The following is a 27,271-nucleotide window of genomic DNA, read 5'->3' as shown; positions in this document are numbered from 1 at the left end:
CAGGTGTCTAAAAGAAGCAACACATATGGTAGGACAATACTAGGACACAACAATCTCCTAAGCAGACTGAGTGCAGATATGAGTAGCAAATGGGAACCAGTATTAAGGAAGGATAGGAAAATATTAGATTTATAAGTCCTAAAATTCACTCCACAATTGCCCACAGGCATATGGTGTACTGGCTAAGAGTGTGGACTACTAACCCCAAGAGTCCAAGTTTGATTTTAGGCAGTGACATCATCATCATCATCATCGTTTAACGTCCACTTTCCATGCTGGCATGGGTTGGACGATTTGACTGAGGACTGGCAAACCAGAAGGCTGCACCAGGCTCCAATCTGATCTGGCAGAGTTTCTACAGCTGGATGCCCTTCCTAACGCCAACCACTCCGCTGAATAATAAAAATAATAACATCAAAAAATACCTCGGGAATGAGAACCCAGGTTCGAAATTTCCCCAGGACACCTGATGAAGGCTGGAGGATGTATCAACCGAAACATTAACAACAAACAAGATGAGGACAAATATCCATCAAATGTAAATAATGCAAGTTTATATTTGTGCAAGTCACTGCGCAGTGCTTCTAGCCTAAGTTCTTTAATTGACCTACAAACTTTCATGTGAAATTATATTCTAAACAAAAGTTTAATGAGGGCAAAGATATTTTACTCAACCCTTTTGTTACTAAATTTCTAAGTAGAACACACACCTTATGAGTTTCAATTACATTCTAAAATAATCACAAATTTAGACTGGTTTCATTAAAAAACTTTTCAACATATTAATGTGATTTTTTGGAACACAAAGAAAAGGTTCTTAATTTTATTGCATAATTTTTGTCTCAAAATGACTAATTACAGGTAAACAACAAGCTATCTTTTTTCTCAATTTGTTTACTTCCTGTAACTATTTCCACAGTGATCACAACTTTACATTTGCCTGATTTCTCCATATCTTCCGTTGAAAAGCTCTCAAATTCAGAATCACTACTTGATAGCATGAAACTGTATTCCATTTTAAAAGTTTAGGGGTGGGGACCAACATTTGCCAGAGAAAAAGGTAGGAAAAAAAAAAACCTCCCAAAATTTGCACAGCTCAGATATCACATCAAAGAATGTCAGATACTGTAACTTGATTATTCGCAAAGCGAAATCACTTGTTTTCATGAATGTACTAACGAGATTTATGCGATAATTCACATTTAAACATCAATGGGTTCACACAGCCAGGTTGGAAACAGAAGGGCGAAATTCATTATTTTCAAAATTAATCGAATGAAAGGCAACAGGTTGGAAACAGAAGGGCTAAATTCATTATTTTCAAAATTAATCGAATGAAAGGCAACAGAAATACAGGAACAAAAGTGTTACCACATTATGGGACGGCATAAAAATGCAACAACAGCATTAATTAATGAAGATGAATCGTTAAACAACTTACCTACAGAAAGAACACATTGAGACAGAGTTTTACTTGAAGTGATTCTGACATTAGGTATGATATCTGTTGCTAAGTCGAGAAGACTTGGAAGAAAATCTACAGCAAAACGCTCTGGAGGAATGCTATTATCTTCTAAAATTGACCAGCAAAGGTGAGCATATCTAAAAATTAAAACAGGAATTTGGCTTTTTTAATAACTTACTTCACATTTCAGAGAAAAACCTGAAAATCCAGTCATTAAAATGAAGGCATTCATACTAACAATATACCAAACATTTTGGTAGATTAGCTGGATGGAATTCAACTATTCTGTACCATTCCTTCATTTACTAGGATCTTGGAATTTTGTCTTTTCTCTTTCACTTACTGCAGCCATGTTGGGACAATATTATGATGAATTTTAGTCAAACAAATCAACCATGCTCTCTTTTGCTTATCGGTATGTTAGGGGACACAAACACACTAGCAGCAGTTGTCAAACAGGTGTGTTTGCCACAGACTCGGACACACACGCACATACATACACCAGGCTTCTTTCAGTCTCCCTCTACAAATCCACTCAACGCTTTGGTCATAGTAGAAGACTTACTGAAGGTGCCACGCAGTGGGACTGAACCCAAAATCACATGGTTGGAAAGCAAACTTCTTATTTCTTTATTGCCGACAAGGGGCTAAACATAGAGGGGACAAACAAGGACAGACAAAGGGATTAAGTCGATTACATTGACCCCAGTGTGTAACTGGTACTTAATCAACTCTGAAAGGATGAAAGGCAAAGTCGACCTCGGCGAAATTTGAACTCAGAACATAACTGCAGACAAAATACTGCTACGTATTTCGCCCGGCGTGCTAACCACTCTGCCAGCTCGCCGTCAGAAGAAAGCAAACTTCTTACCACACAGCCGCACCTACACCTGAAAACTAATCCTAAATCTGACGTCCATTTTCCATATCAGAATAGATCAGGTGGAGTCTGAGGAAAATTTTCTGCCCCTGGATACCCTTCCTTGCCGCCAGCCCTCACCTGTTTCTAAGCAAGGTAATATTTCCCCATGGCCAGACATATATCTGTCACGGAACACAAGAAACAAACATCACTTGTCTGACTGAAACTTGTTTACAAGCATCAAATCGTGTCAAGACAATGCTACAACTACAAACCTGCACTCATTTGCACACACAACGGATTCCTATCAGTTTCCATTCCACCAAGCTTACAAGGTTTTCACTAGTGTGGAGTGACAGTAGGAAACACTTGCTCAAGGGGTTGCACAGCCGTGAATGGGAAACAAACTTCTCAAATACACAGCCATATCTTGTTACATAACAATAACGACAATAATGGTTTCAAATTTTGGAACTAGGCCAGTAATTTCAAGGAAAGGGTTTAATTTGATTTTATAAGCCCCAGTGTTCAACTGGTATATTTCCTTTTATTGACCCCAAAACGATGAATGGCAAAGCTGACCTCAACAGAATTTGAACTCAAAACAGGAGAGCAACAGAATGCACAGATAAGATGCCACTAAGCATTTTGTCCAGCATGCCAATGATTCCACCAGTTGGTCGCTTTTTAATAATATTGGAATTCTGTAAAACAATGCAAATTGATAAGGCTCTGTTACTTACACTTGACGTTTCACCCAATTCGGATATGTTGCAAAACATTCCACTAAGTCATTGACCATTCTTTGGTAATATTGCTCCTTGGTGTTGTACAACTGTTTCAGTAAGGTGCTGGCCTGTAAAAAAAACAGAACAATACAAGACTGGAAGATATTCCTCGTGCACGTGTGCGCATGGCTATGTGCAAGTGAAAGATATACATGCACTGAGCAGTGCAGTTTCTTTGTATATCCAGACCTCTGCTAAGAATACTACACAGATGCATGGTTGCCTCTTGTAGAGGCCAATGTTGTGGGGTTAGTTGCCAGGGACACTACTTTGTAGTATGGGCAGCAGAAAGGGAGTGCGCATTGATAACATAGAGGGAAGTTTTAAAGGGAGGAAAATAAGAAATGTATTTAGGGCAACATCATACCATGAATAACTTTTGTGGTAATAAATCAAGGATTCATCACCATCATCGTTTAATGTCTACCTCCCATGCTGGCATAATGGGGATGGCCAGGTAGAAAAACTACTCTAGGCTACTGTGTCTGTTTTGGCAGGATTTTTACAGCTGGATGCTCTTCCTAACACCAACAACTCAACAGAGTGGACTTAAAGCTTTTTACATGGCACAAACACAGGAGAGGTCAGTTTTTACAGCTGGATGCCCTTCCAAATGCCAACCACTTTACAGTGTGGACTGGGTGCTTTTTCTAAGTGGCACCTGCACTGACAGGGTCACCAAGTACTTGCAAGACATAAAAAAAAAACTGCCTAAATTCCTTTCATATTTTCAATATTGCCATAGTAACAGAAACATTTGTCATTTATCTCTTATGTTGTACAAAGTTGTATTCTCAAAAGCAGTATTGAAAATGAAATCAAAACGTAAAAATATATAGAAATATATTTTTGCATGGATGTGTGGTAAGGAATATGCTCCCCAACCACATGGTTCCGGGTTCAGTCTCACTGCGTGGCACCTTGGGCAAGTGTCTTCTACTATAGCCTCGGGCCAACCAAAGCCTTGTAAGTGGATTCGGTAGACAGAAACTGAAAGAAGCCCATCATATATGTGTCCACCATCACTCTTGACAACCTGTGTTGGTGTGTTTATGGCATAACTTAGCAGTTCAGCAAAAGGAACCGATATATGTTCCAGGCTTAAAAACAAAAAGTACTGGGGTCAATTCCTTCAACGAAAAGTTCAAGAGTGCCCCAGCATGGCCACAGCCTAATGCCTGACGCAATGACAAGACAGAACACAAAGCTAATAATTGATGAGCGGGCACAGACAAAAGCAAGAATCCAAACAATAACTTCTCTATTCATTCGTTTTCTAGCAGATTCAATGGAAAAGCCCATCGGATATACACACATAAATATCACTGTAGGAAGAGCATCCAGTCGTAAAATCCCTGCCAAAACAGACACAGTAGCCTTGGGTATTTTTTCTACCTGGCTGCCTGTCACCCATGCAAGATGGATGTTAAACGACGATGATGTATTTATTGCAGGAAGCAGCTTGGTTTCTTTCACTTTAAGCTGACATAAGTGAAAATAGGTATTTTGAAAAATATCTATAAAACTCCTTTTTGAAGATGGAAATGGCTATGAGGTTCCCCCAGAATAAAATGGGAATCAAAGGTACGAAAAAAAATGGTTGAGAACCACTGCTTTAGACACTGTGCATCCATAACACACACACAACCAACCCTTCTAAGGGTGGTATTTCTGGTGTACTGGTCAATCTTCTCAGTCAAAACTATCCCACACCCAAACCTCACCTAATTCAGCCAAGGAACCTTACAAGAGAATAACTAAGTGATTTTTATTCAATTTTCCTCAAAGCTGTACAAGGAAACCACTGGCATAAAACTACTCAGAAGGGGTAGGGGACACACACCAATTCTACAGTAGTCACAAATTAAAACTATGTCTAGATATAGAAATAATATATTTCTAAATCTCAGTGATTTATGCAGTAGCAGCACAATAAAGTGATAGCATGCTGTCAGCTTAATGTGGCAGTCCCATGAAAGGGAAGAATGCTACTGTTATTTAGTCCTAGGAAACACCGTTTCCTGTTGGACTTGACACATTTCCTGTGTCCCTATGTTTTCAAAGTGGAAACAAAGCACCTCCACCCAGAGACTAGTTTCAGAGTCATTGCTCATCATCAGTCCAGAGTAGCTTGGTTTGCTAGCCGTCGATGCCTATCTACCTTTGAAAACATATATTTCAAGTGAAATACATTCACTGATTTTTTTTTTTTTTTTGTAGATATGTTTTCTTCATTATGTAAGATTATTTCCAATAGAAGGAAAATAGAACAAGTGGGAACTCACCAGAGCACAAGCAGCTAACCGGACCTCAGCAACTTTGTCACTTAATAAAGTAAGAGCAATTGGTAGTAAAAATGTACTATTTTCTTCAGCTTGAAATAGACTAGACAAAAGTTCACATTGTCTGAAATGGAAACAAATAAAATGGTCCGTATTAGATGATCAGAGCGCAACAGATTCAACACATGAGCATAAATATAGTTGTGTGGTTCACAAGTTCATTTCCGAACCACAGGATTCCAGGTTAACTCCCACTGCACCTTGGACAAGTGTCTTCTACTATATGGCCACTAACCAACTAAAGGCTTTTGAATGGATTTCTTTGACAGGAACTAAAAGTTCAGTGTGTGTGTGTGTGTGTGTGTGTGTGTATACAACTAGTTCCACTATTAAAACAAGCACATACAGATCTGAGTTTTTCAAGTCATTAGAACTGCAATCATGTTGGAGAACTGTTTCGAAGGCAGCATTAAGCCACCTTCATTCTTCCTCAAATTTATACCCATTCAATTGCTGCAGTTCCCTTTTCCTTTCTTCTTTTTGTTTTGCAAGTTATTTGGAAACTTCACTGGTGTTGGCATCATAGACAAAGCCCTCAGTACACTGTGAGTTGGCATTAGGAAATGTCTCCAGCAATAGAAACCATACCAAACCCAGATATCGGCGTGCAACTAATGCAGCCCTGTCGCTTGTCAGAACCTGTCAAACCACCCAGCATCACAAAGCACATGATGATTTTATATCAATAAATAACTCCTGTGTGTGTGTGTGTGTGTATACACACACATGACTTGCAACTTTCTGCTTGTCGACAACAACCATTTCAAAGGTGTTGGTCGCCCATTTTGCCTAAGCATGATTGCAGAGCAAGATTATTTGACATGCAACCACACTTGCACGTGCACACACACAAAGAAAGTGGACACTTGTGACCAAGTCACCAAATTGTCCCTCCTTCCCCACCATTAACACAAACTTGTTATGGATGCAGTTCTTATTCTACTTATATCACCATTCATCTCCATATTTGATCCACTTCGATGGTGAATCCTTTGGCATTTAAACAGGCCAATATAATCTGTTTTAACTTCAATTAGGCCACATTTGGTCCCTCACATTTACCCAACAATGTCATTCTAAAAACAATCACATCATCAAAATCTCAAAGCTAATGTATGACTAATTCAAAACAAGAAAATATTCCAAATTCAAATACATACTCTGCTAATTCTAAACGGAAACGCCAATTTCTATGATTATCAGTTGTAAGAAAATTATCAAATTTTGGTAAATATGCATTTCTCACAGATGGCTTTAATAACTGAAAAATAGAAAAAAAATTCAAGATTAATAGAGACAAAATAAAAAAAAAAGTTTTTTAATATTTAGGAAGGGAAGGAATGGAAACTTTCCATTAAAATTCCAAAATCCTGATTAAGAGCAAAATTCTTCAGTCATTCCAATTGTTTATAGCATCCACTTTTGAAGTCTGTATTGGTGACAGAGAATTTTGTTGAGGTAGAATTTCCTCAACTAAATGATGCCCTTCTTGTTGCCAACCATCACCCATTATCATCATCATCATCATCATCATCGTTTAACGTCCGCTTTCCATGCTAGCATGGGTTGGACGATTATGTCCAAGCCAAAATAGTACCCCCCCCCCTCGCAGCCAGATCTGCTTTTCCTGAAGGGCAGGAAACAAAGAACATCACTTGGATGACGGTGAGGTTTCTTTACAACCATCGCAGGATGTCTAAAATTATTTGTTCCGTTTGTCGTCGTTGACAATAACCAATAACATTACATGCAAGAGGAAGAGGCATACGGTGTCTGACAAGAAAAGGAAACGGGTAATTCTTTTGACAACCATCCAGGAATTTCTCTTGCAAGAATCCTCCTGAACCACCACATTCAGAACACAGAAGACAGAGTGGCTTTAGAGGGGGCCATGGGACAGTCAACATCACAAGTGTCAAGAACAGAGGTTTGTAGACCTATGCCTAGATAAAAATACAGACACACACACAAAGGGATTCTTTTACTTTCCATTGACCAAATCCACTCATAGGGCTTGGTTGGCCCATTGTGCCGTGCAGTAGGACTGAACCCAAAACCACATGGTTGGGAAGCAATCTTAACTGCACAGCCACAGCTATTTCTCATAGCTATCTGAAAGACAGGCAATTTATTTCAACAGAAATAAAAGGTATGAAAATAGTTAAAATTGAAGTTTAAAGGTTTGTCAACCAAGCATAGTAGTTTATACTAGGGCTCACCTTAAGAAATTCCATCAGATGCTTTAAAACTCCAATCCGAACTTCATCTAGATCCTTAAGGAAACCATCAAAGACAGGAACCAGGTCTTTATGGGTAATATCTTCTCCTAAAATCACAGCAAGTTTATGGATGGAGAATGCCAGAGTTCGTCGAACCTTCCACTGAAAACCAAATTAAATATTGTTAAAGAAACAAGCATCAAATGCTAAATCACATATCATCATCATTTAATGTCTGCTCTCCATGCTGGCATGGGTTGGACGGTTTGGTTGAAAACTGGTAAGTCAGGGGGCTGCACCAGGTTCCAGTTTGATTTGGCAAAATTTCTACAACAGGATGCCTTTCCTAACACCAACCACTCCAAGAATTTTTTTTACATGCCACTGGCATCAGCTACGACATCTGCTTCTAACATTCATTTACCAGTGATTTCCCTAAGTCCAGACAGACTTCCAATATATATAACTACAAAAGTTATCTCTCCATTAACTCTTTTGATTCGAACTCACATGAGACTGCCTCTTCGTATTAGGATACAAATTTCTAGTTTTTAAATTCTCAAAATCTTCCACCAAAATTATTTTAAATTCTTCCATACTTTCAAAGTTAATTAAAATGAAGGCAGCAATATTAATAGGGTTAATGTTTGTCAATGGAATAGATCAAGCAATTGTTTCCACAGCTAACCACTAATTCATCTTACCTACGTCTCAGGCTGACTGACAATCTTACCCAAACATCTCCACTTGTCTCACTACAAAACCACATATAATAACATGTTCTTTCACAGTTTAGTAAATGATTGCCACACACAGGGGTAGGTCTACGAGTTTTTGCTGATAACCCTAATTATGAAGATAGCAAAAAGTACAAGATGTTTACAATGTGAATGGTTCTTACACCAAAGGAGGACACGCAAATCCATGAAAAGCCTTCCAAATCTTTACAAATTTATGACACATTAAAGACATCCACACCATAGAAACCAAGCCGAAACAGACTGGAGTCTGGTGCAGCTCTCCAGCTTACCAGTTCCAGTCTAACTATCCAACCCATGCTAGGATGGAAAACAGAGGCTAAATTGGACAATGATCTGCCATTAACAGCAAGAGATTTTGGCGAAGTTCTTCACTTAAGTAGATGTTGATGATGAAGTATAAGATAGAAAATAGTGTTCCTCATCACAGGAGTCAACAGCTTTTGTGGTAAGAACATCATCATTTGACGACCGTTGTCCATGCTGGCATGGGTTGGACGGTTTGACCAGGGCTGGCAAGGCTGGAAGGCTGCACTAGACTCCAGTCTGATTTAGCATGGTTTTGTACGGCTGGATGCCCTTCCTAACGCCAACCAGGTGCTTTTTATGTGCCAACAGCATTGGTGCCATTTGCATGACACCAGTATATGCCATGACTGATTTTACTTGGCTTGAGGGTCTTCTCAAGCGGGACATAATGCCAAGGTGTCAGCCATTTGTTGTTGCCTCCGTGAGGCCAAACACTCAAAAGGTGCTTTTCACGTGCCACTTTGCCTCGTGAGGCAGCCCAACGTCCCCCATTATATTACAGTTCTAGTTAATTCCCCAAAGTATCTCTCTTCAAATATGTTTTATGTACACAGGTGATACTGGGTAGCTTTCGTTGTTCACTTGTTTCAGTGTGGCCATGCTGGGGCACCATCTAGAAGCTTACTTGAATGAATTGCTTCAAGCCTAAATCTTATTCTATTGGTTTCCTTTGCCAATCGGTTGGTGTTCAGGGATACAAACTCACCAATACCGGTTGTTAAATGGCAGTGAGAGACAAACACACATGATGGGCTTCTTTCAGTTTCCATCTATCAAATCTATTCACAAGGCCTTGGTTGGTTTGTGACTATAGTAGAAGACACTTGCCCAAGGTACCACACAGTGGGACTGAACCCAGAACCATGTAGTTGGGAAGCAAGCTTCTTACCACATAGCCATTCCTGTCGTTAGAAATTTTTATTTTCATGCATAAAAGTGGTTGTGTTGCTAGTTTTTTCTATCTTTCTTTGATTTTTCGGAAAAATCTACTTTCGAACATGAAAACCAATGGTAAAATGAATTTTATATTATGGCACGACCTTCAGGAACACTTTCCATCACATGTAGTCCCATCTAATAATGGTATGAAAGAAATTCCTCTTTTTAAAAGACAAATACTTGTTGCTACCAACCTTAATCTTACTGGTTATGTCAGAACAATTTATTGTAAAATATAGAAATTTACTAAAATTTCAACAGGAAATCTATACAAGAAGGGCCATGACAAAACATTGCAAATTGTTTCACAGCAGACAATTCAGATGTTTAATGCATGCTTAGGAAATAAGAAAATTTTTAATACATTAACAGCATCACTAATGAATGTAAAAAGCACCACTGCTGATGTCACATAAAAGGGAAACCTGTGCTGAATATTATATTTAGAATCTGGGAAAAAGATGTAGAAACCCCTCATTTAGAAATTTTTTGATACTAAACTCATTTTAGAAATCATGAAAATTCCATGCCAATTTGTTCCAAACACTTGCTTGATAATTTCATGGATATATTAATAAAGTCTTCATGAACAGGCAGGACTGTGTTATGGAAACTGTAAGGAACCTGTGACACATGCATGCCTGCCCCTCCGTTGCCTGACAACTGGTGTTGGTGCGTTTACGTCTTTGTAATTTAGTAGTTTGGCTAAAGAGGCACCAGGTGTAAAAATTAAAATTACTGGCAGTGATTCAATCACCTAAAAATTCCTGAAGGTGATGCCCCAGCATGGCCAGTCTAATGACTGAAACGAGCAAAAAGATTGAAGATATTCAAAAGTAACAAAAAGTTTCCTTTTCAATAACTAAATAAAAATACGGTGAGAAAAAGGGTGAAAGTGGTCGTAATATATATACTCACTTGCATATCAGCAGCCAAGGTTTCAAAGAGGGACTTAAGGCAGTGCCAGTTATGTCGGCCAAGAGTGTAAGCAACAGCAGGGAAACTGTAGGCACAATGACGTGTGATTTCAGAGTCCACAGTCTGTGATAAGGCAGGGTCAACCATTGTAAGAAATCTCTGTAACAAACTGGGAGGCACTATTTCCTGCGGAATCAATTCAGAATACATTATTTTATAAAACATTTAATGATCATGGAAGAAGAGCTAGGCTAAGCATTAGAGAAATAAAAAGAAAGTTAGCAACTGTAAATTTTTATGTATCTACAACAAGACGCATCTATCTGTCCCTTCTATAAATCTCTCAACTGGCACAGAGCTACACCCACACTCCAATACTCCCCCACCCTATTTGAGGGGTAGTTGTCTTGCAAAGTACTTGCTGATTCTGTCGGTGCTGGTGTCACGTAAAAAGCACCCAGTAAATTTTGTAAAAGTGGTTGGCATTAGTCTGTTTTGGGTTTCTATGGTTGGATGTCCTTCCTATGCAACCTTGTGGCAGCTCCTGCCAGACCATCCAACCGATGCTAGCATGGAAAACAAACATTAAATGATGATGGTCATGTGTGTGTCTCTACCATCAACGAGAGCAGGAAATATCTGTGTCCAAAATACATTAACAGCAACTTACTTCAATGTTCTTCGTTTCCTTTGTCTTTCGCCCAACTAGAGATGTGCGTAGCAGAATATAGTACACATATTTTGAAACAAGCACTTCTCTAGTTGGGTGAAAGACAAAAGAAATACACGCACAGATAAGCATTTGCATGTGTTTTTAATATTTAGTAGCAGCAGAGTGACTCGAGTTTGGTAAGTGTTAACACACAAAGCTCTCAGTCCTTAAAATCCTCTGCCATCCTGAACAAACCATTCCTTAGCACTTCTGTTTAGTTTTGAAGAATGGTAACAAACATTATTCAACATCCATCTTCCATGCAGGCATGGATTGAAGGAGGTCTGACTAGAGCTGGGAAGCCAGACAGTTGCAGCAGATTCCCATTGCCTGGGTTTTGGCCAGGATTCTATACTTGGATGCCCTTCCTAATGCCAACCAACGCCAGTATCCAAATTTCCTGACAGTGGAAGTCAGACGATGAGCAGTAGCGAGTGGATGCACACCATATATACGGACTTTGGAAAGAGATTTAGAATTAGTGGAATCTTTTTCATGTTATGATTCCATCATATTTTATGTGATTAACTTTGGAAGAAAAGCATCCGAAGAACCCAGGATTTTGGTCAACAGAAGGCAAAGCTGCATGGGAGGGAAAGAATTACAATGCTACAAAATGTCAGCATACCATTGGCTATTATTGGTGTTTGCATGTGTGTGGGGGTCAGTGCTAACATATCAATTTGTCCTGGGTTTCTTACAATTTGTTTGCAATAATTTCCAAAGATTGCTATAGAAATCCATGACAGGTCTGGAAAATCAACCACAGTCAATTCTTGCATGTCTACTACTACTACTACTACCACCACCACCACTGTCCAGTAATCTCCAAACTGGTTAATCCTTTCAATACCAACCAACCCATGACACAAACTCCCTGATGAATGTGATCTACAGTTTGTCAAAATTCTATGCTAATTTATGTTCCAAAAACCAACTTATTTGGCTTCCAAGATTGTTGGACAGACTTGGAACGGACATTTAGGAGAGAAAAGCAAACCAAGGAAAAGTTTGTGAAAAGCAATGAAAAGACTTTGACAAACAAATAACCGGTTGTTTAACCAACACATTAATCATGCAATCTATTAGTTAATTGGTTAGATATTTAGCCAACTGACTAACAAGAAGTAATATTTAACCAGTGTGTGTTATTAGCATAATGACCACACCACACAAGATATAACAAAAATGTTAAACTGAAAATATTCCAAAATATAATTTTGTTATTTGCATCAACTTTACACAGTCAAAACAAATATTCAATGCATGAATATTTTATCTAAGAAGCTAAATATGAAAATTTTAAATACTGAATGGCAAAAAATGAAATTTATAAGACACTCGTGGTCATTTATGTCACTTAAATGGTAAATTAATTGAAGAAGCGTTACCTGCTGGGCTGAAAGTTTTGTTATTCTTGCACAAGGATAGTCAGCATTAGCCGAGTTACCTTCGTAACTTTGATGTAAACTTGAGTCACTGCTGTAACCTACAAATAGACAAAACCAACCACAAATATAAAACAATAAAAGCTAAAGGAATATTTAGAGAAAAGCGAGCAGGTGGGGGCTGTGTGCTGAACAAGTAGGCTTCTCAACGACAAGGCCCCAAGAACAATGCTTCATCAATACATTCCATATCAGTGGTGTTAGCATAGACAAACTGGATATCAAGACAAACCCAAACGCATGGAACCCATTGGCGAAGTTTAAGATCCCCATCAATTGAACATGACAAAACCAGAAACTTAAGTTGCCAACTTTATTATAGACTGCAGGGATTGCCCTACTCACCCAGTCCACACAAACACACATTCATTGGTTTCCAGCTGTCACCAGATTTATTTGATATACACGACCTCTGTCGCAATTAATTTTGAAAATAATGAAAAAATAATTAGCACTGTCACTATTAAGCAGGTATTCAGAACATAAATTAACAGGTGCAGGCGTGACTGTGTGGTAAGTAGCTTGCTTACCAACCACATGGTTCCGGGTTCAGTCCCACTGCGTGGCACCTTGGGCAAGTGTCTTCTACTATAGCCTCGTGCCGACCAAAGCTATGTGAGTGGATTTGGTAAACGGAAACTGAAAGAAGCCCATCGTATATATATGTGCACATATATATATATAGGTTTGTGTGTCTGTGTTTGTCCCCCCAGCTTGACAACCGATGCTGGTGTGTTTACATTCCCATGACTTAGCAGTTCAGCAAAAGAGACCAATAGAATAAGTACTAGGCTTACAAAGAATAAGTCCTGGGTTCGATTTGCTAACTAAAGACAGTGCTCCAGCATGGCCGCAGTCAAATGACTGAAACAAGTAAAAGAGGACATTTTTACAGACGATTGTAATGTAGATAACTAAACTTTCCTTACCGTCCCCCACCCACGACTGCTCCTGGTTGTTTTAAAGCGATCGGGAAACATTCCAGTACAATTCCAAGTCAGTTTGTCCCAAATACCAGCTTAACCCTTTAGCATTTAAACCAGCCCTATCCATCCTCAATGTTCTACTTCTTTTATGTTAAAACTACCCAGATCTGGCTTCTCACACCTACCTTACAATGCTATTCCAAAAATTAAACTTTCCTGTTATTGAAACCTTCGAGGGTATAAGACAATGCAGGATTAATTCAAAGACAGTGTGAATAAATAAGCATTACACTTGACAGAATAACGTGAATGCTAAAAGGGTTAATTATACTATTTCATTAGATTCATTTAACATCTGTCTTCCATGCTGGCATGGGTTGGATGGCTTGACAAGAGCTGGCAAAGCCTGGAATTGCACAATGTTCCATTGTTTTTGCATGGTTTCTATGCCTAGATGTCCTTCCTAATGCCAACCACTTTACAGAGTGGAGCAGGTGGATTATAGATGGTACAGGCACTGACAGGGTCACCAAGTAACTTGCAAGGCAAAAAAACCTCAAGCTATTCCTGTATTTTGCTCAACAATCATCTCTATTCTGCTCACCCACCCAGTCGTCATCATCATCATCATCATCATTTAACATCCGCTTTCCATGCTAGCCTGGGTTGGACGATTTGACTGAGGACTGGCAAACCAGATGGCTACACCAGACTCCAATCTGATCTGGCAGAGTTTCTACAGCTGGATGCCCTTAGTCAAAACTCACTTATTCTCACCATCCCCCATATCCCTCAAGAGCAGGTCACAACACATCTTCTCCACTATTACTCTCTCTCTCTCTCTCTCTTATTCCCTAACCCTAACCCTGCCTTCTTTTTCATCTCGAGTATTCACGTATCAACAGTAACATACCCATATCTGTCCTTCTATACCTCAAATTTTTCATTTTCAAAATTAATCAAAACAAAGGCAGTGTATTTTCAATGGGTTAGACAAACCCCTGACATGCAGGGGAAAATTCCTGGTATTCATCCACCTTTGCATTCTAAATTACAGCCACATAAACACCACACAACATTTCTGTCGACCACATCCCACCCAGAAAAGGAATTGCTTCAAGGTGCCATGCTGTTGGGACCAAACTCACAACCACACAAAACAGTCATTTTATATTTGAACAACCATAAAAAGTAAATTAAAACCAATATTTAACCGAGAAAATTAAGCTGAAATTTCTGAGATGAATTACTTAAACGATCTTAAAACAATACTTCAAAATTTTATCAAGAAAATTAAATTTTATTAGAAACCAAAAATTAAAAAAGGAATACTAAAAAAAAATGTTTCTAGTCTATTTTAATGAGGGATGTTGTTGTTCTAATGCAGTGGTTCTGAACCTGTGGCCCGTAAAGGTAGTACTGGAGGTCTATCAACTAAATTCAAAATCCACACACACACAAGGATGAGCATATCAAAGATGCATCTATGAGAAAACTCGTTTAAATAAAAGGGTTGGGAACCACTGGTCTAATGTCTGCTTTGCCATGTTTGCAGGAGCCAAGAGTATGTCAAGACAATTTGTCCCCAACCCCTACTTGTTTCCAAGTGAGATAACAACCTCGCAACTAACAGGTTGGACATGTTTTATGCAGGGAACTGGAGGCAGACAGACAGACAGACAGTGCTATTTGCTACGAAGCCAAGATCTGCTTTCATGGTAGACTGCAAGCCAATGACACCAAGCCAGAGAAAAATGAGGAAAACACAGACACATGACAAGCTCCTTGTGTTCTTGTCAACCAAATCCAAGTCAAAGCTTTCTGTTAACTAAATCCAGTCAAGGCCCAATGCTATAATGGAAGATATTTGCCCAAAGTGCTGTGCAGTGGAACTGAATCACCAACCATGCGTTAAGTAAGCAAACTTCTGATTAAACACATCCACTCCATTAAGAACATTTGGCAACATCAAACAACATTCCTTAAGAACATTTGTAATAAGTATTTGATCATTTCTTTTATCATTGCAAATGCCAAGACCTGAAAAACCAGATAACTTAACAGGGTTAATGGATCTATGACATTTTCTCAATATATCTAGAGAAAATAAAACAGAAACATGAAAAATGTGTGGTTCACCCAGTGAATTTCAAGAGAACAAGCTATATAAAGCATGTAGTTCATGCAGCCAATTTCAAAACTATTATTTATATAGATGAATATATATATATATATATATATATATATATATATATATATATCGATTGATGGGCTCAAAAGAAAAAGGACTCCATCCAGTGAAAGATAAATATATAATATACACAGGGTTTCAATTCAAGCTACCATTAATTGGATGCCTTAGAAAATATGTTTGGACAAGCTTGCATAGATAGAGCTTGTGAGTGTGATGGTTGTATGGAAATATGCAACATGCTATAAGAGTGCATCTATACCATTGTATTTTCAGAGCCATGAAACTTTTATTAGTTTCAATTAAAACCATAATATGTACATAACAGATTTTAAAGCTTGCTATATATATATATAATCATTTAACGTCTGGTTTCCATGCTGGCATGGGTTGGACGGTGAGTAAGAGGCTGCACCAGTCTCAATCTGATCTGGCAATGTTTCTACAGCTGGATGCCCTTCCTAACACCAACGACTCAGAGACTGTAGTGGGTGCTTATACATATAATTTTAAAAAAAACTAAAAACCCTGAATGTGAGGACATGCACAAGAAATATATTAGTTAGACGATCGATGAAGGAGGGAGAGAGATGTCAACATTTCGAGCATGGCTCTTTGTCAGAAACAGTGAAGTCCAAAGAGGAAGAATGAAAAAAATGGAAAAATCGCCAACAGTCCACATGCGGTTACATTCCTGAAGTGTGTGTGTGTGTGTGTGCATATAAAAATAAAACATGTACATAACGGATTTCAAAGCTTGCTATATATAAAGATATAGTTTGCCAACCTTTTTCAAAACAAGACATTTCGTATAAAGACTGTTGACTAGAATCCAGTGATTAAGAGAATTCAAACAGAATTAGTTTCTGGTTCAAAGAAATGACAATCATCCAATCACAATAGGTTCATAGCATCACAAATTAGAAGCTTATCCTAAGCAAGATCAGATCTAAATAGACAGGATGTTGTCTGGGAATCAACCCTGTCAGACAATTAGTCAGTTCTTTTATATGGAGCAACTAAAACCCAAGCTAAATGGAACTTACACCTGTATGTTAAGAGCACAAGAAACAGCTGTATGTAAATCTGCCTGTCTCCTACCCCCCATTCCATAATAAGAAGGTGCTTGCATTTTGCAGGACTGTGGTGGGGCACTAAACAAGAGCAAATGACCCACTGCTATGGAAGCCAAAGTACGACCATACTTGAGCAGCTTGTTAGAACACCATGTATGTAGATAGACTCACCAGAGACACTGAACGTCACCCTGAAGACCTCCCTCAATTAATCCAAGACAGAGGGACAATGGGCAAGGGTTAAAAAATGTCCAAGCAAGCTCGACCAGATGACAACTATCCTAAACATATCGTAAAACAAAAGCAAAGCTTGTACAAATTTGAATTGAAATGTTGATAATAAAAATCTTTTGCTACCATTCATTACAAATAGATCCCTTTCACCCTTTTGACTATCAACCCAGCAGTAACCACAACCCCTGGAACAAGAAAAACTTCCCGTTCAACCCTTTTAACATTCAGATTACTGTCTACACTGTACAGTGGTTGGCATTTGGAGGGGCGTCCAGCTGTAAAAACCTTGCCAAAACTGACCCCGCCTGTGCTTGTGTCACATAAAAAGCACTAAGTCCACTCTGCTGAATGGTTGGTGTGAGGAAGGGCATCCAGCCATAAAAATCCTGCCAAAACGGTTACAAAGCCTGGTGCAGGCTTCTGCCTAGCCGGCTCTCATCAAATCGTCCAGCATGGAAGGTAGACAAATGATGATCGTTTATTTTTAAAAAGACAAAGCAGGGTAGGTGTCAAGGACCACACCTGGCCAGGTGGATTATAAAACAGAATATTTTGGTAGAATATGGATGGCTTAAAGTGATCCAAACTTAAAACTTCCATCAAAAATGACAAAACTATTTTACTACATTGTTCAATAGTTCCACAACTCATTGAAACAAAGGTAGTGTACTTCAACAGAAATACATTAACAAATTGGTTAAATCAAATTATCATAGAGAAGTGTTTAGTGACAAGATCTCACCTGAAATACAGAAACAAGCCAAAAAAATGGCTGCTGCAGCCAAAAGTAACACAGAAAACAAGTAGATTTAAATATTTAAGGATTTCAACTCAATTTATATTAACATTCCCGAAAGAGTGTGAACTCACTTTCTAAATAATTCTCAGAATTTTTTTCAACTAGAAAGTCTTGCTTGTATCAACATCTGTATTTTATACCTGCTTTTCCAGGTTGCCATGGGTTGGACAGAGTTTACTGAGGCAGACTTTCCACTGTCGAATGCCCTTTGGTCAACCCTCGTGCTTCCGGCCTCTGCAATAGAGCACAAGGGCCAGACACGTCTTCACAGAACATTACAAGTAAAGGACACTGCTTGTATGACAGTGGCAATCATTTACAACACTGTCAAGACAAGGGGACAAAGACACACTTCTTTCAGTTTCTGTTACATCCACACACAAAGGTGCAATACTAGAGGACACTTCCCCAAGGTGCCACACACTGGAACTGAACCCAAAACTTCTTATCTGCACGGCCATGCCTGCACCTAATGTTTCGTAACCAGATAACCTTTAGGCAGTCTCTTTATGATATAATATGGATAAGTAGGACTATAGTGTATAGTAGAGACATGAATATATGCAGCAAAGTGATAAACAGATAAGGGGAGCATGACCCACACTTGAGGTGAAACATGCATGAAAGGCATAACACAAATGTGGCAGAGACAATGTGTCATTCCAAGGATCGTTTGGTGAAACGGTACCTTTCTGCATAGTACCATTAAGAAACCCTGGACATTACACTCTCGAATTCTATGACACACGGGACTGATTGCCCAGTTTCTGTGGCATGTGAGTGGCCAATCTCACCCACTACCCATGGACAGCATACCTGTTTGCAGCTGAGTGGACTGGAGCAATGTGAAATGTACTGCTAGCTTGGGAATTGAAACTATAACCTTGCAACTGTATAAGAAACGCACTAACCATTAGTCAATGGGCCCTCAGTGGGTTGTGTTATGTGAAGGTTGTAAAAGAGAAATCAGGTGGTGAGTGGCAATATGGAATGGTGCAACAGAATCTTTACAGCAAACATCGGAATGGTGCCTGGAGGTCTGACGTAAGGGGACAAGGTTTTAGAAAACAAGCAAATACATTGCTAAAGTGAAAAAGAAATATACTTACAATCACCCATGGCTTTTGCAGACTCGTTCACGTGATGACCAAACAAATGGGTGCTACCAATGTTGGAAACAGTTTCGGATGGATTGTACACAGTGCTGATACTGGCCGTGTGAATAATTCGAGCAGCACTACGTTCAACCTCAGCAGCAGAGTTCACCCATTGGAGGTCTGAAGGAACTTGCCAAAATTTACTAAGATCCATATTAGCTAAACTGCTTAGCAGGTCCCCAGACCACCAAGTTGAATTGCTATCTTGGTCTTGATGTGTTAGTTTCGAAGCATACAAGTTATCTGCAGAATTACTATCATCTTTACTATTATTACTGGCAGCCAAATCTAACTCTAGGTTTGCTATATCTGGCAATGGAGTCCTCCAATACTGAAACGCATTGAAGACCTCGGAAGACGTTGGATCAGATGTCTGAGGAGGAGGCGGAGGAGGAGGAGGAGGAATATTCATTTCTGAACTAGGTTCTGGTTGTTGTTGTTGTTGTTGTTGTTCACTGCTTGTAGCTTCTGCACTCAACTCTCTCTGATCTACTTCGCTCGTACAAGTGGCATCACTCTTTAATGCAGCTATTGTGGACAGGATTGACTTGGCCTTCTTCTCCTCGATAGAAATCTCTTCCGTATAAAGCCTGATTTCAGTTAACTCAGAGGCTTCAGCTGTTGGCTCTGCAGCATCTATCTGCATATCTACAATATTAGCAGGACTTGAAGGTTTATCACAGATTTCAACAGATGCTTTATCACAGGACTGGGAATATTCTGAAGTCTGAGAAGAACTGTTGTCAGTTTCTACTTTTGGTTCATCATCCACTTCCACAGAAGGCGACGGCTGTTTTGTTTCATTCGCTCTATCACAACAAATTTTAGCTTCTTTTTCAGCATCAGTAAGGTTCCTGAAACAAATATTTAGTCAAATTAAAGCTCTAAAAACAAATGCTTAATAATATTGTAGCACAACATTCTGATGAAAGTTCATTTTGACACAAGATCACCTCTTCCAATGCCCCCTCCCTTCTCAAAAGATGTTTTTGTCTTGCAAGGTCAGGGCAGGAGCCACTTAAAAAAAGCACTCAGTCCACACTGTAAAGTGGTTGATGTTTGGAAGGGCATCCAGCTGTAAAAACCTTGCCAAAACTGACCTCACCTGTGCTTGTGCCACATAAAAAGCACTGAGTCCACTCTGCTGAGTGGTTAGTGTTTGGAAGGGCATTCAGCTGTGAAAATCCTACCAAAACAGTTAGATGTCTGGTGCAGGCTTCTGCCCGGCCAGCTACTGTCAAACCGATCCACCCATGCCAACATGGAAAGTAGACATTAAATGATAACAATAATGAGAATAACACTGCAGTTGGCAGCCTTGATAGAAGCCTGCCCAAGACTAGCGCCAGTTCTGGGAGATAAACTACCTGAATTCACCCTTTGGCATTTAAACCAGCCGAGTATTTTACTTGTTTTAGGTTCAAACAAGCCAGATCCAACCTCTCACACCTACCCTACAATGTCATTCTAATACTGAACAAATGCATTATTAAAATCTCAAAGCTACAACACAAAGCATAACTAATTGAAAACAATGATTAAATAAGCTTTATATTAATCTGAACGCTAAAGAGTTTCAATGATCGCAATTAAAAATCTTCCATTCACCCCATAACATTGGTTGATGTAAATTTACAAGCACTGTATACTCGCTTTGAATCAGATGATTTGAATATACACGGCCCTATCTGCTGCAGTTTTGTACCCATTGATATAAATACCCACTATCACTCACAGAATCGATAATAGAGGCCACCAAGGTTTTGTTAGATTCTTCATGTAATTATTTCCAACTCAGTTCAAGACTTCATCACCATAATAGTATAAAAGCAGCAGTTTTGGTGGATGCACCACAATTTCCATTATGACTTCCTAGCAAATTCTTCTGGTCCTTCATGGAATTTACAGTCCTCTCAGTGATGACAGTTTACTTAAATAAACAGTGGATGCATTTAAGCGGTTGATGTAAATATGCACCAAACCGTTGTTGTGCACTAATTGCTGATCTTGGCCGAGATGATCACCGTCAGTGCAACCTGGTTGCCTGATAAAAAAAAACCTGTTGTCATAGGGCTAAATTTCAGCTTGCATACAAAAGAAACGGTTTAATCCCAACAAAGATATTTTACTAAATTCTTCATGAGACTGTTACCACACTTGATGAAGTATACTAAGAGAAAATTAAATTAGTTAAGTCCTGATGAGAAATTCTTGAGACTATTGAAACAGGAATACACACACACACATTACAAAATGAGCACCAACAATGGCAAGATGAATGCATCAAGATTAGCACTGACTGCAAAAATTCTCAATTGGTCGGTAGCAGTTGCTACAATTATTTCTTACATTCACTGGTTTCCCACATTTTATAATTGCTACCAGAAGCCATGAGCCCATGCTGGTGCCACATGAAGAAGCACTGGTGCCATATAAAAAGCACTGAGTACACTGTAAAGTGGTTGGCATTAAGAAGGGCATCCAGTTGTAAGAACCCCACCAAAACAGACAATTGGAGCCTGGTGCAGCTCTCCAACTTGCCAAAGAGTTCAACCCATGTCGGCATGGAAAACAAGTGTTAAATGACGATGACACACATACACACGCGATGGGCTTCATTCAGTTTCTCTCAACCAAAACCACTCACAACACTTCCATTAGCCTGGGGCTATAATAGAAGGCATTCACCCAAGGTGCCACACAGTTGGCTGACCTAATTTTATAAAGATAGACATTTTCAAATTTACCACAGAATCATTAACACATCAAAACATGTCTAATAAATAAGTTGATTTAGGAAGTTTTCCCGTCAACATTGGAAAATCTGATTCCTTTATTGCATTTTTCAATTATGCAGTTCAGTTCAATCAAAGAACTGAGACACAGAAGAAATGTCTCGGAATCAGAAAATATGAATTCCATCAAATAACTTTTCACTTGCTACATAATCCTTTCTACTAAAGGCACAAGGCCCGAAGTTTTGGGAGAGGGTGGGGAGAGATGGTGACATTGCCACCAGTATATAACTGGTATTTAACATTATTTACGTTTGATGGATATTTGTCATCTTGTTTGTTGTTAACACGTTTCGGCTGATATACCCTCCAGCCTTCTTCAGGTGTATTGGGGAAATTTCGATCCTGGGTTCTCATTCCTAAGGTATTTTTCGAGATCATTATTCAGGTCACTGCCTGGAATCGAACTCGGAATCTTGGGGTTAGTAGCCCACGCTCTTAACCACTACACCTGAGGACAAATATCTGTCGAATGTAAATAATTCCTCACAGAACTGTGGTACTTATCAACCCCGAAAGGATAAAAGGCAACGTCGACATCAGCCAAGATGTTGCTAAGTCATCTCCTAATTAACAACAACTGATGTAAATGTTGGTCAACTAATTTCCTCATCTTGAGTTAATTGGACAAACGATGGAGTGATTTCAATGCAAGAACATTTAAAACAATTAACGCTGGATATCAATACCCAAGATCACATGGGTTTTATGATATAGGCTGTTTGGTTTAACCCATTTGTTACTAACCTGGTTGAGTGAAGCCATTGATTTTTAAATGTGAATTTCAGAACAAATCTCATTAGTACTTTCATGAAAACACAGGATTTCACTTTTGCAAATAGTCAAGTTACAGTATCTAACTGACATGATATCTCAGCTCTGTGAATTTGGAGAGATTTTTTTCCACATTTTTTCTTTTGTGATTTTTTTTCAACTTTTAAAATTGATAAGTATCATGCTATCAAGCAGTGATTCTGAATTTGAGAGCTTTTCAATGAAAGAGATAGAGAAATCAGGCAAATATAAGCTTGTTTGAAGTGATCACTGCGGAAACAAACCGAGAAAAACGATGGCTTGTTTACGTATATTTACCTGTAATTAGAGTCACTTTGAGACAAAAGTTATGCAACAGAATTGATTAAGAACCTTTTCTTCAATTGTGTTCCAAAAATTATATCGATACAAAAGTTACTTATTTAATGAAACCTGTCTAAATTTGTCATTCTTTTAGAATTTAATTAAAACTCATAAGGGACGTGTTTTACTTAGAAATATAGTAACAAAAGGGTTAAAGTGATCTAAAAACTTCTTGTTGAACTTTCATGTTAATTTATATTCCAAACCTCAGAAGAGGTAGCAGAGTATTTGAAATTAATTCAAAGAAAACTGTATCACAACAGAAATATGGTAACAATAAGCTTTAAGCATTTTGTGTCATGTAAAATACTTGAGTATAACAACAACAACAATACCATAGAGAAAAAGAGGATAAAGTGAAAATGTGCTCACCTCTCAGCAACATCTTCAGACACATGTAACATACCATCTTCACTAATATACACACCAGAGTCATTATTGGGAGAGGAAAATGTATATATAAATGGACCCAATTCTTGAAAAGCTGACATCCGAACCTAAAACAAAAAGTTGGTCCCAGAATTTATACATCTGCTCACTTATATAATTATAAGTGCTCAACAAAACAGCAAATACTTAGCCCTAACCTGAACGTATATATTTTGGCCAACATTTAACATGCTCTCACACACACAAGGTATGATGGCTGAATTACCGCCATTTTATATTTTCAATCTCACGCATGCGTACTGTTTGCTTTTGATTTTGTTGACTACACAGTATAGTAGGGTCAGTTGGACACTGTGAGAGAAGCAGCACCATGACACAATTCACTCTGCCTGAAATTTGGGAACGACATGCTGTACTGCTTGGCATTCGCAGTGGAAGCTTCAGCATGAATATTTCAGACTGCTTGGGTGTTAATCTGAGGACAGTGATAAAAATCAAACATCCAGTCAACATCATGGTGTTTGGAATGATCACTAGTGATGGTGACGTTATACCCCCATTTATCTTCCCACATGGCTTCAGACTCAACAAGGAGGCCTTGAGGAGATATCGCTCCTCTGGGTCAAGAGGGTAGCTACTGGAAGACTATGTCTGGCAACACCATGCCACACAAGCAGGAGAAACCAGCCATGGTTGTCTAACAATTTCTGCAACCACATCACCCCTAACATCTGGCCACCTAACTCCCCAGATGCCAACCCCCTTGATTATCATGTGTGGGGTGCAGTTGAGCGAAAGACCATCAAAACACCTTGTAACACCAAAGATGAACTGAAAGCAAGGATTATGGCAGCTTTCAGCAACTTAAACAAGGAGATTGTCCAGAAGAGTTGCAGGAGATTCCAAAGCCATTTGGGGTCTGTGGTTGAAGCCAATAGCGATTCTATTGAATAAATTTACTCTTTAGTATTTTAAGATAATTCTTACGTAATTTTGGTAAATATTCTGTTAAAATGAGATGTCAGTCTTATTTTCATTTTAGCAGAACAGTTTATTTACTGTACCTTGTATATAGACTGTGGTTTTCCACAATCTGACTTGTTGACTGGCAACCTAAGCTGGTTGTGAACCAAGTGCACCACAACGTATTTTCAGAAAACAGCCCAAAACACCAACTTTAATACGTCTGCTGGTGACTGTAACCTAGGCATAACTATTTACAATAATCTGTGGACGAGGCACATCTCTACAATCATTGAACAGGCTAAAGGTGTCTTAGCATCATTCAGCAAGAACTTTGTCACCCAATTGCTGGCCATGCATAGCAATGATATGCCTGTGCTTTAGGGTTTGCATCACCAATCTGGATGCACGCATCATGTCTACAAGATCGATGCTCTTCTGGAAACTGTCTACAGAGGTGCAATCAGACAAATGCAATTTTGTCAGTCTTTATGTCTTGAATGTATTGTTTCTTGGGTACTGACAAACTAAATTTTGGATATCCAGCATCTTCCAAACAACTTTCTTTTTTTATTTTAATACCTATCATTAGCGGACATGGAAAAACAAAGTGCATCCATGACTTTCAGAACTGCTTTTTCTCATTTAGAATTGCCAAGTCATAGAATAAATTATCCATTTCAGCTTTTAATCTGTCAAGACACTGCTTCCTTAAAAGTTCCAGGTCTCCCAAAATTCATCAACATTACTACTGACTTGTCTATCCACACTTTAGATACTCAGTTGTCTCTTTTTCCATTCTATTCTCTATCATTACTTTCGCGTTTGCCTCCACAGTCCCTCTTTTAACCTTTTCCAGTAAGTTTCGCATTCAGGCACTATATACAAAAGGCTCATTATCACACGGTGCTAGCTCTAACATTTAGACAAATATAATCTCGCTACAGCAATGCTTTGTCTTAAGCCAAACACTTTACAAATGGAAATTGAAGCCGAAATGATTAAAAAAAGGTATTAAGAAGACTTTCTTACCCAGCGAGATTGATCACAGAGTAAGCTGACAAATAACGAGGTAAGGACATTTCTTCGTACGTCTACTGAACATATGGATGCCAATGGCATAAAAGACTCGGCACAGCCTTTTCTTACACCCCAAACACTGTCTTCACACAGTGAACCAAACTTTTCTAGCTGCAAAAGTAAAGCAAAAATATTTCCATGGTTAATTGGAATCTGTTCGATTTTTTTTTTTTTTTCTTCTTCAGTTTAACCCTTTTGTTACCGTTTTTCTTGAAACTGCCTCTGATTCAATTAATTTTGATAAGCATTTAGCAAATAACTCATTAACAACATAGTCTTTGGAAATTTAATTTAAATCCATTTTAAAACAGGAAGCTGCTTTCATATAAGCAGAGGCATTTTCAAGCAGTTTGGTATCAAAGGGGTTTAAATAAACTTAGATTCACACAACCATTCAGATTCTATCAATAGCAGAAGACAGTGCTGTGCAGCAGGATTGAACTTACAGCCCACAACACACCCATCAAACACTGATTTCAAAGTTCCCCTCAACAACATTTCAATGTCTTTTCCAAGCTTATATTGGTCAAATAGGAATTGAGGCAGGTACTCTTCCTGCAACCAGTTTCCAAGCAAGGTTATACTTCCTCGTGGCCAGACCTATTTTTGGAGGATATTATAAACCAACTGCAGTCACTTACAACAATCTCATTATCTCAAGATAAAGAAACAAAACACTCACACACACAAACAAGTTTCTTTCAGTGTCCATCTATTAAAACCAGTAACAAGGATTTGCTCATGGTTAGCCAGCAGGACATTGGTCATACAGGTTCTAAAAATTTCTTAAAGCATTAGACTCTTGCCAAATGCTAACGCTTATTTATTCACATTGCCTTGTATTAATCATGCACCATCTCATAGCTTTCTGGTTTCAATGACATGAGTTTGTTTTTAGGATAACAGTCAATCCAGCTCGTTTAAATGCCAAAAGGATCAAAGAAATACTCCAGAGGATTTTAAGTACTTTATTCTGTATTAGTGAAAGGTGCAAGAATGGCTGTGTGGTTGAGAAGCTTGGTTTGGGGTTCAGTCCCAATGTGCAATACATTCTGGAAGCGTCTCAGGTTAACCAAAGCCTTCCAAGTGGACTCAGTAATGGAAACTGAATCATGCTAATTGTGTACCCATGTCTATACATCAACTGATGGTAAATGAGCATCACTATCATATTAGGGAGGGAGGTTTCCAGTCTTCCATGAAAAACACATCTGGCAATGGGAGAATATTATCCTGTGTCGAAAGACAGGTGAAGGTTGGCAACAGCAAGGGTCTCCGATATGCTCAAGAAACTCAATCCCACCCATGCAAGTATGGAAAACTGAGCATTAACTGATGAAATTGATCTTAGAGGACTGACACCACTTTCAAAATAATTCCTCTAATAGGTTAACGAATGCAGCTCAGTGGTTAAGGCATTCGGCACATGGATTGTGGGGTCAGGGGTTTAATACCTGGCAATGCATCGTCATTGAGCAAGACCCTATCCTGGCAAAATGGGACAGTACCTTTATTTCAAATGGTCTGACATGTCACACTGAATCTCCTTAAGAACTAGGTTGTGGTCAAATGTGTCCAGAGTGCTCAGCCATTTGCCCATTAATTACAGCCAGTAAGATCAACTGGAACACTCATCATTGTAACCAACAAAATGCTAGTTTTTTTGGTCTTAATTGCTGTGAATACCATCTTTCTAAAAGAATTGCAAATTACAGAAAGAGACATAGGGGTGTCCCCTCACTCAACCATCTCTAAAACTAAGT

At 38.8% G+C, this 27,271-nt stretch overlaps 1 protein-coding gene across 5 annotated transcripts in view; it reads right to left on the bottom strand.

Annotated features, from left to right (window-relative positions):
* LOC106873834 (serine/threonine-protein phosphatase 4 regulatory subunit 1) overlaps window positions 1–27,271 on the bottom strand; it is a 59,688-nt gene that overhangs the window by 6,317 nt on the left and 26,100 nt on the right. For all 5 annotated transcript variants that reach the window (XM_089348222.1, XM_089348229.1, XM_089348233.1 and 2 more), the window contains 10 exons: window positions 25,461–25,619; window positions 23,448–23,572; window positions 19,096–19,997; window positions 12,704–12,801; window positions 10,601–10,786; window positions 7,677–7,838; window positions 6,618–6,718; window positions 5,401–5,521; window positions 3,071–3,183; window positions 1,442–1,602 (listed from right to left, as the gene is read on the bottom strand). In XM_089348222.1, the coding sequence (XP_089204348.1) occupies window positions 1,442–1,602; window positions 3,071–3,183; window positions 5,401–5,521; window positions 6,618–6,718; window positions 7,677–7,838; window positions 10,601–10,786; window positions 12,704–12,801; window positions 19,096–19,997; window positions 23,448–23,572; window positions 25,461–25,619 (2,128 nt within the window). The remainder of the gene's footprint in view (window positions 1–1,441; window positions 1,603–3,070; window positions 3,184–5,400; window positions 5,522–6,617; window positions 6,719–7,676; window positions 7,839–10,600; window positions 10,787–12,703; window positions 12,802–19,095; window positions 19,998–23,447; window positions 23,573–25,460; window positions 25,620–27,271) is intronic.

Source organism: Octopus bimaculoides, chromosome 1 (genome assembly GCF_046866305.1).
Source record: "Octopus bimaculoides isolate indiv1 chromosome 1, ASM4686630v1, whole genome shotgun sequence".
Classification (NCBI taxonomy): domain Eukaryota; kingdom Metazoa; phylum Mollusca; class Cephalopoda; order Octopoda; family Octopodidae; genus Octopus; species Octopus bimaculoides.
Note: the sequence above shows the minus strand (reverse complement) of the source record. Positions and strands in the feature narration are given on the sequence as shown.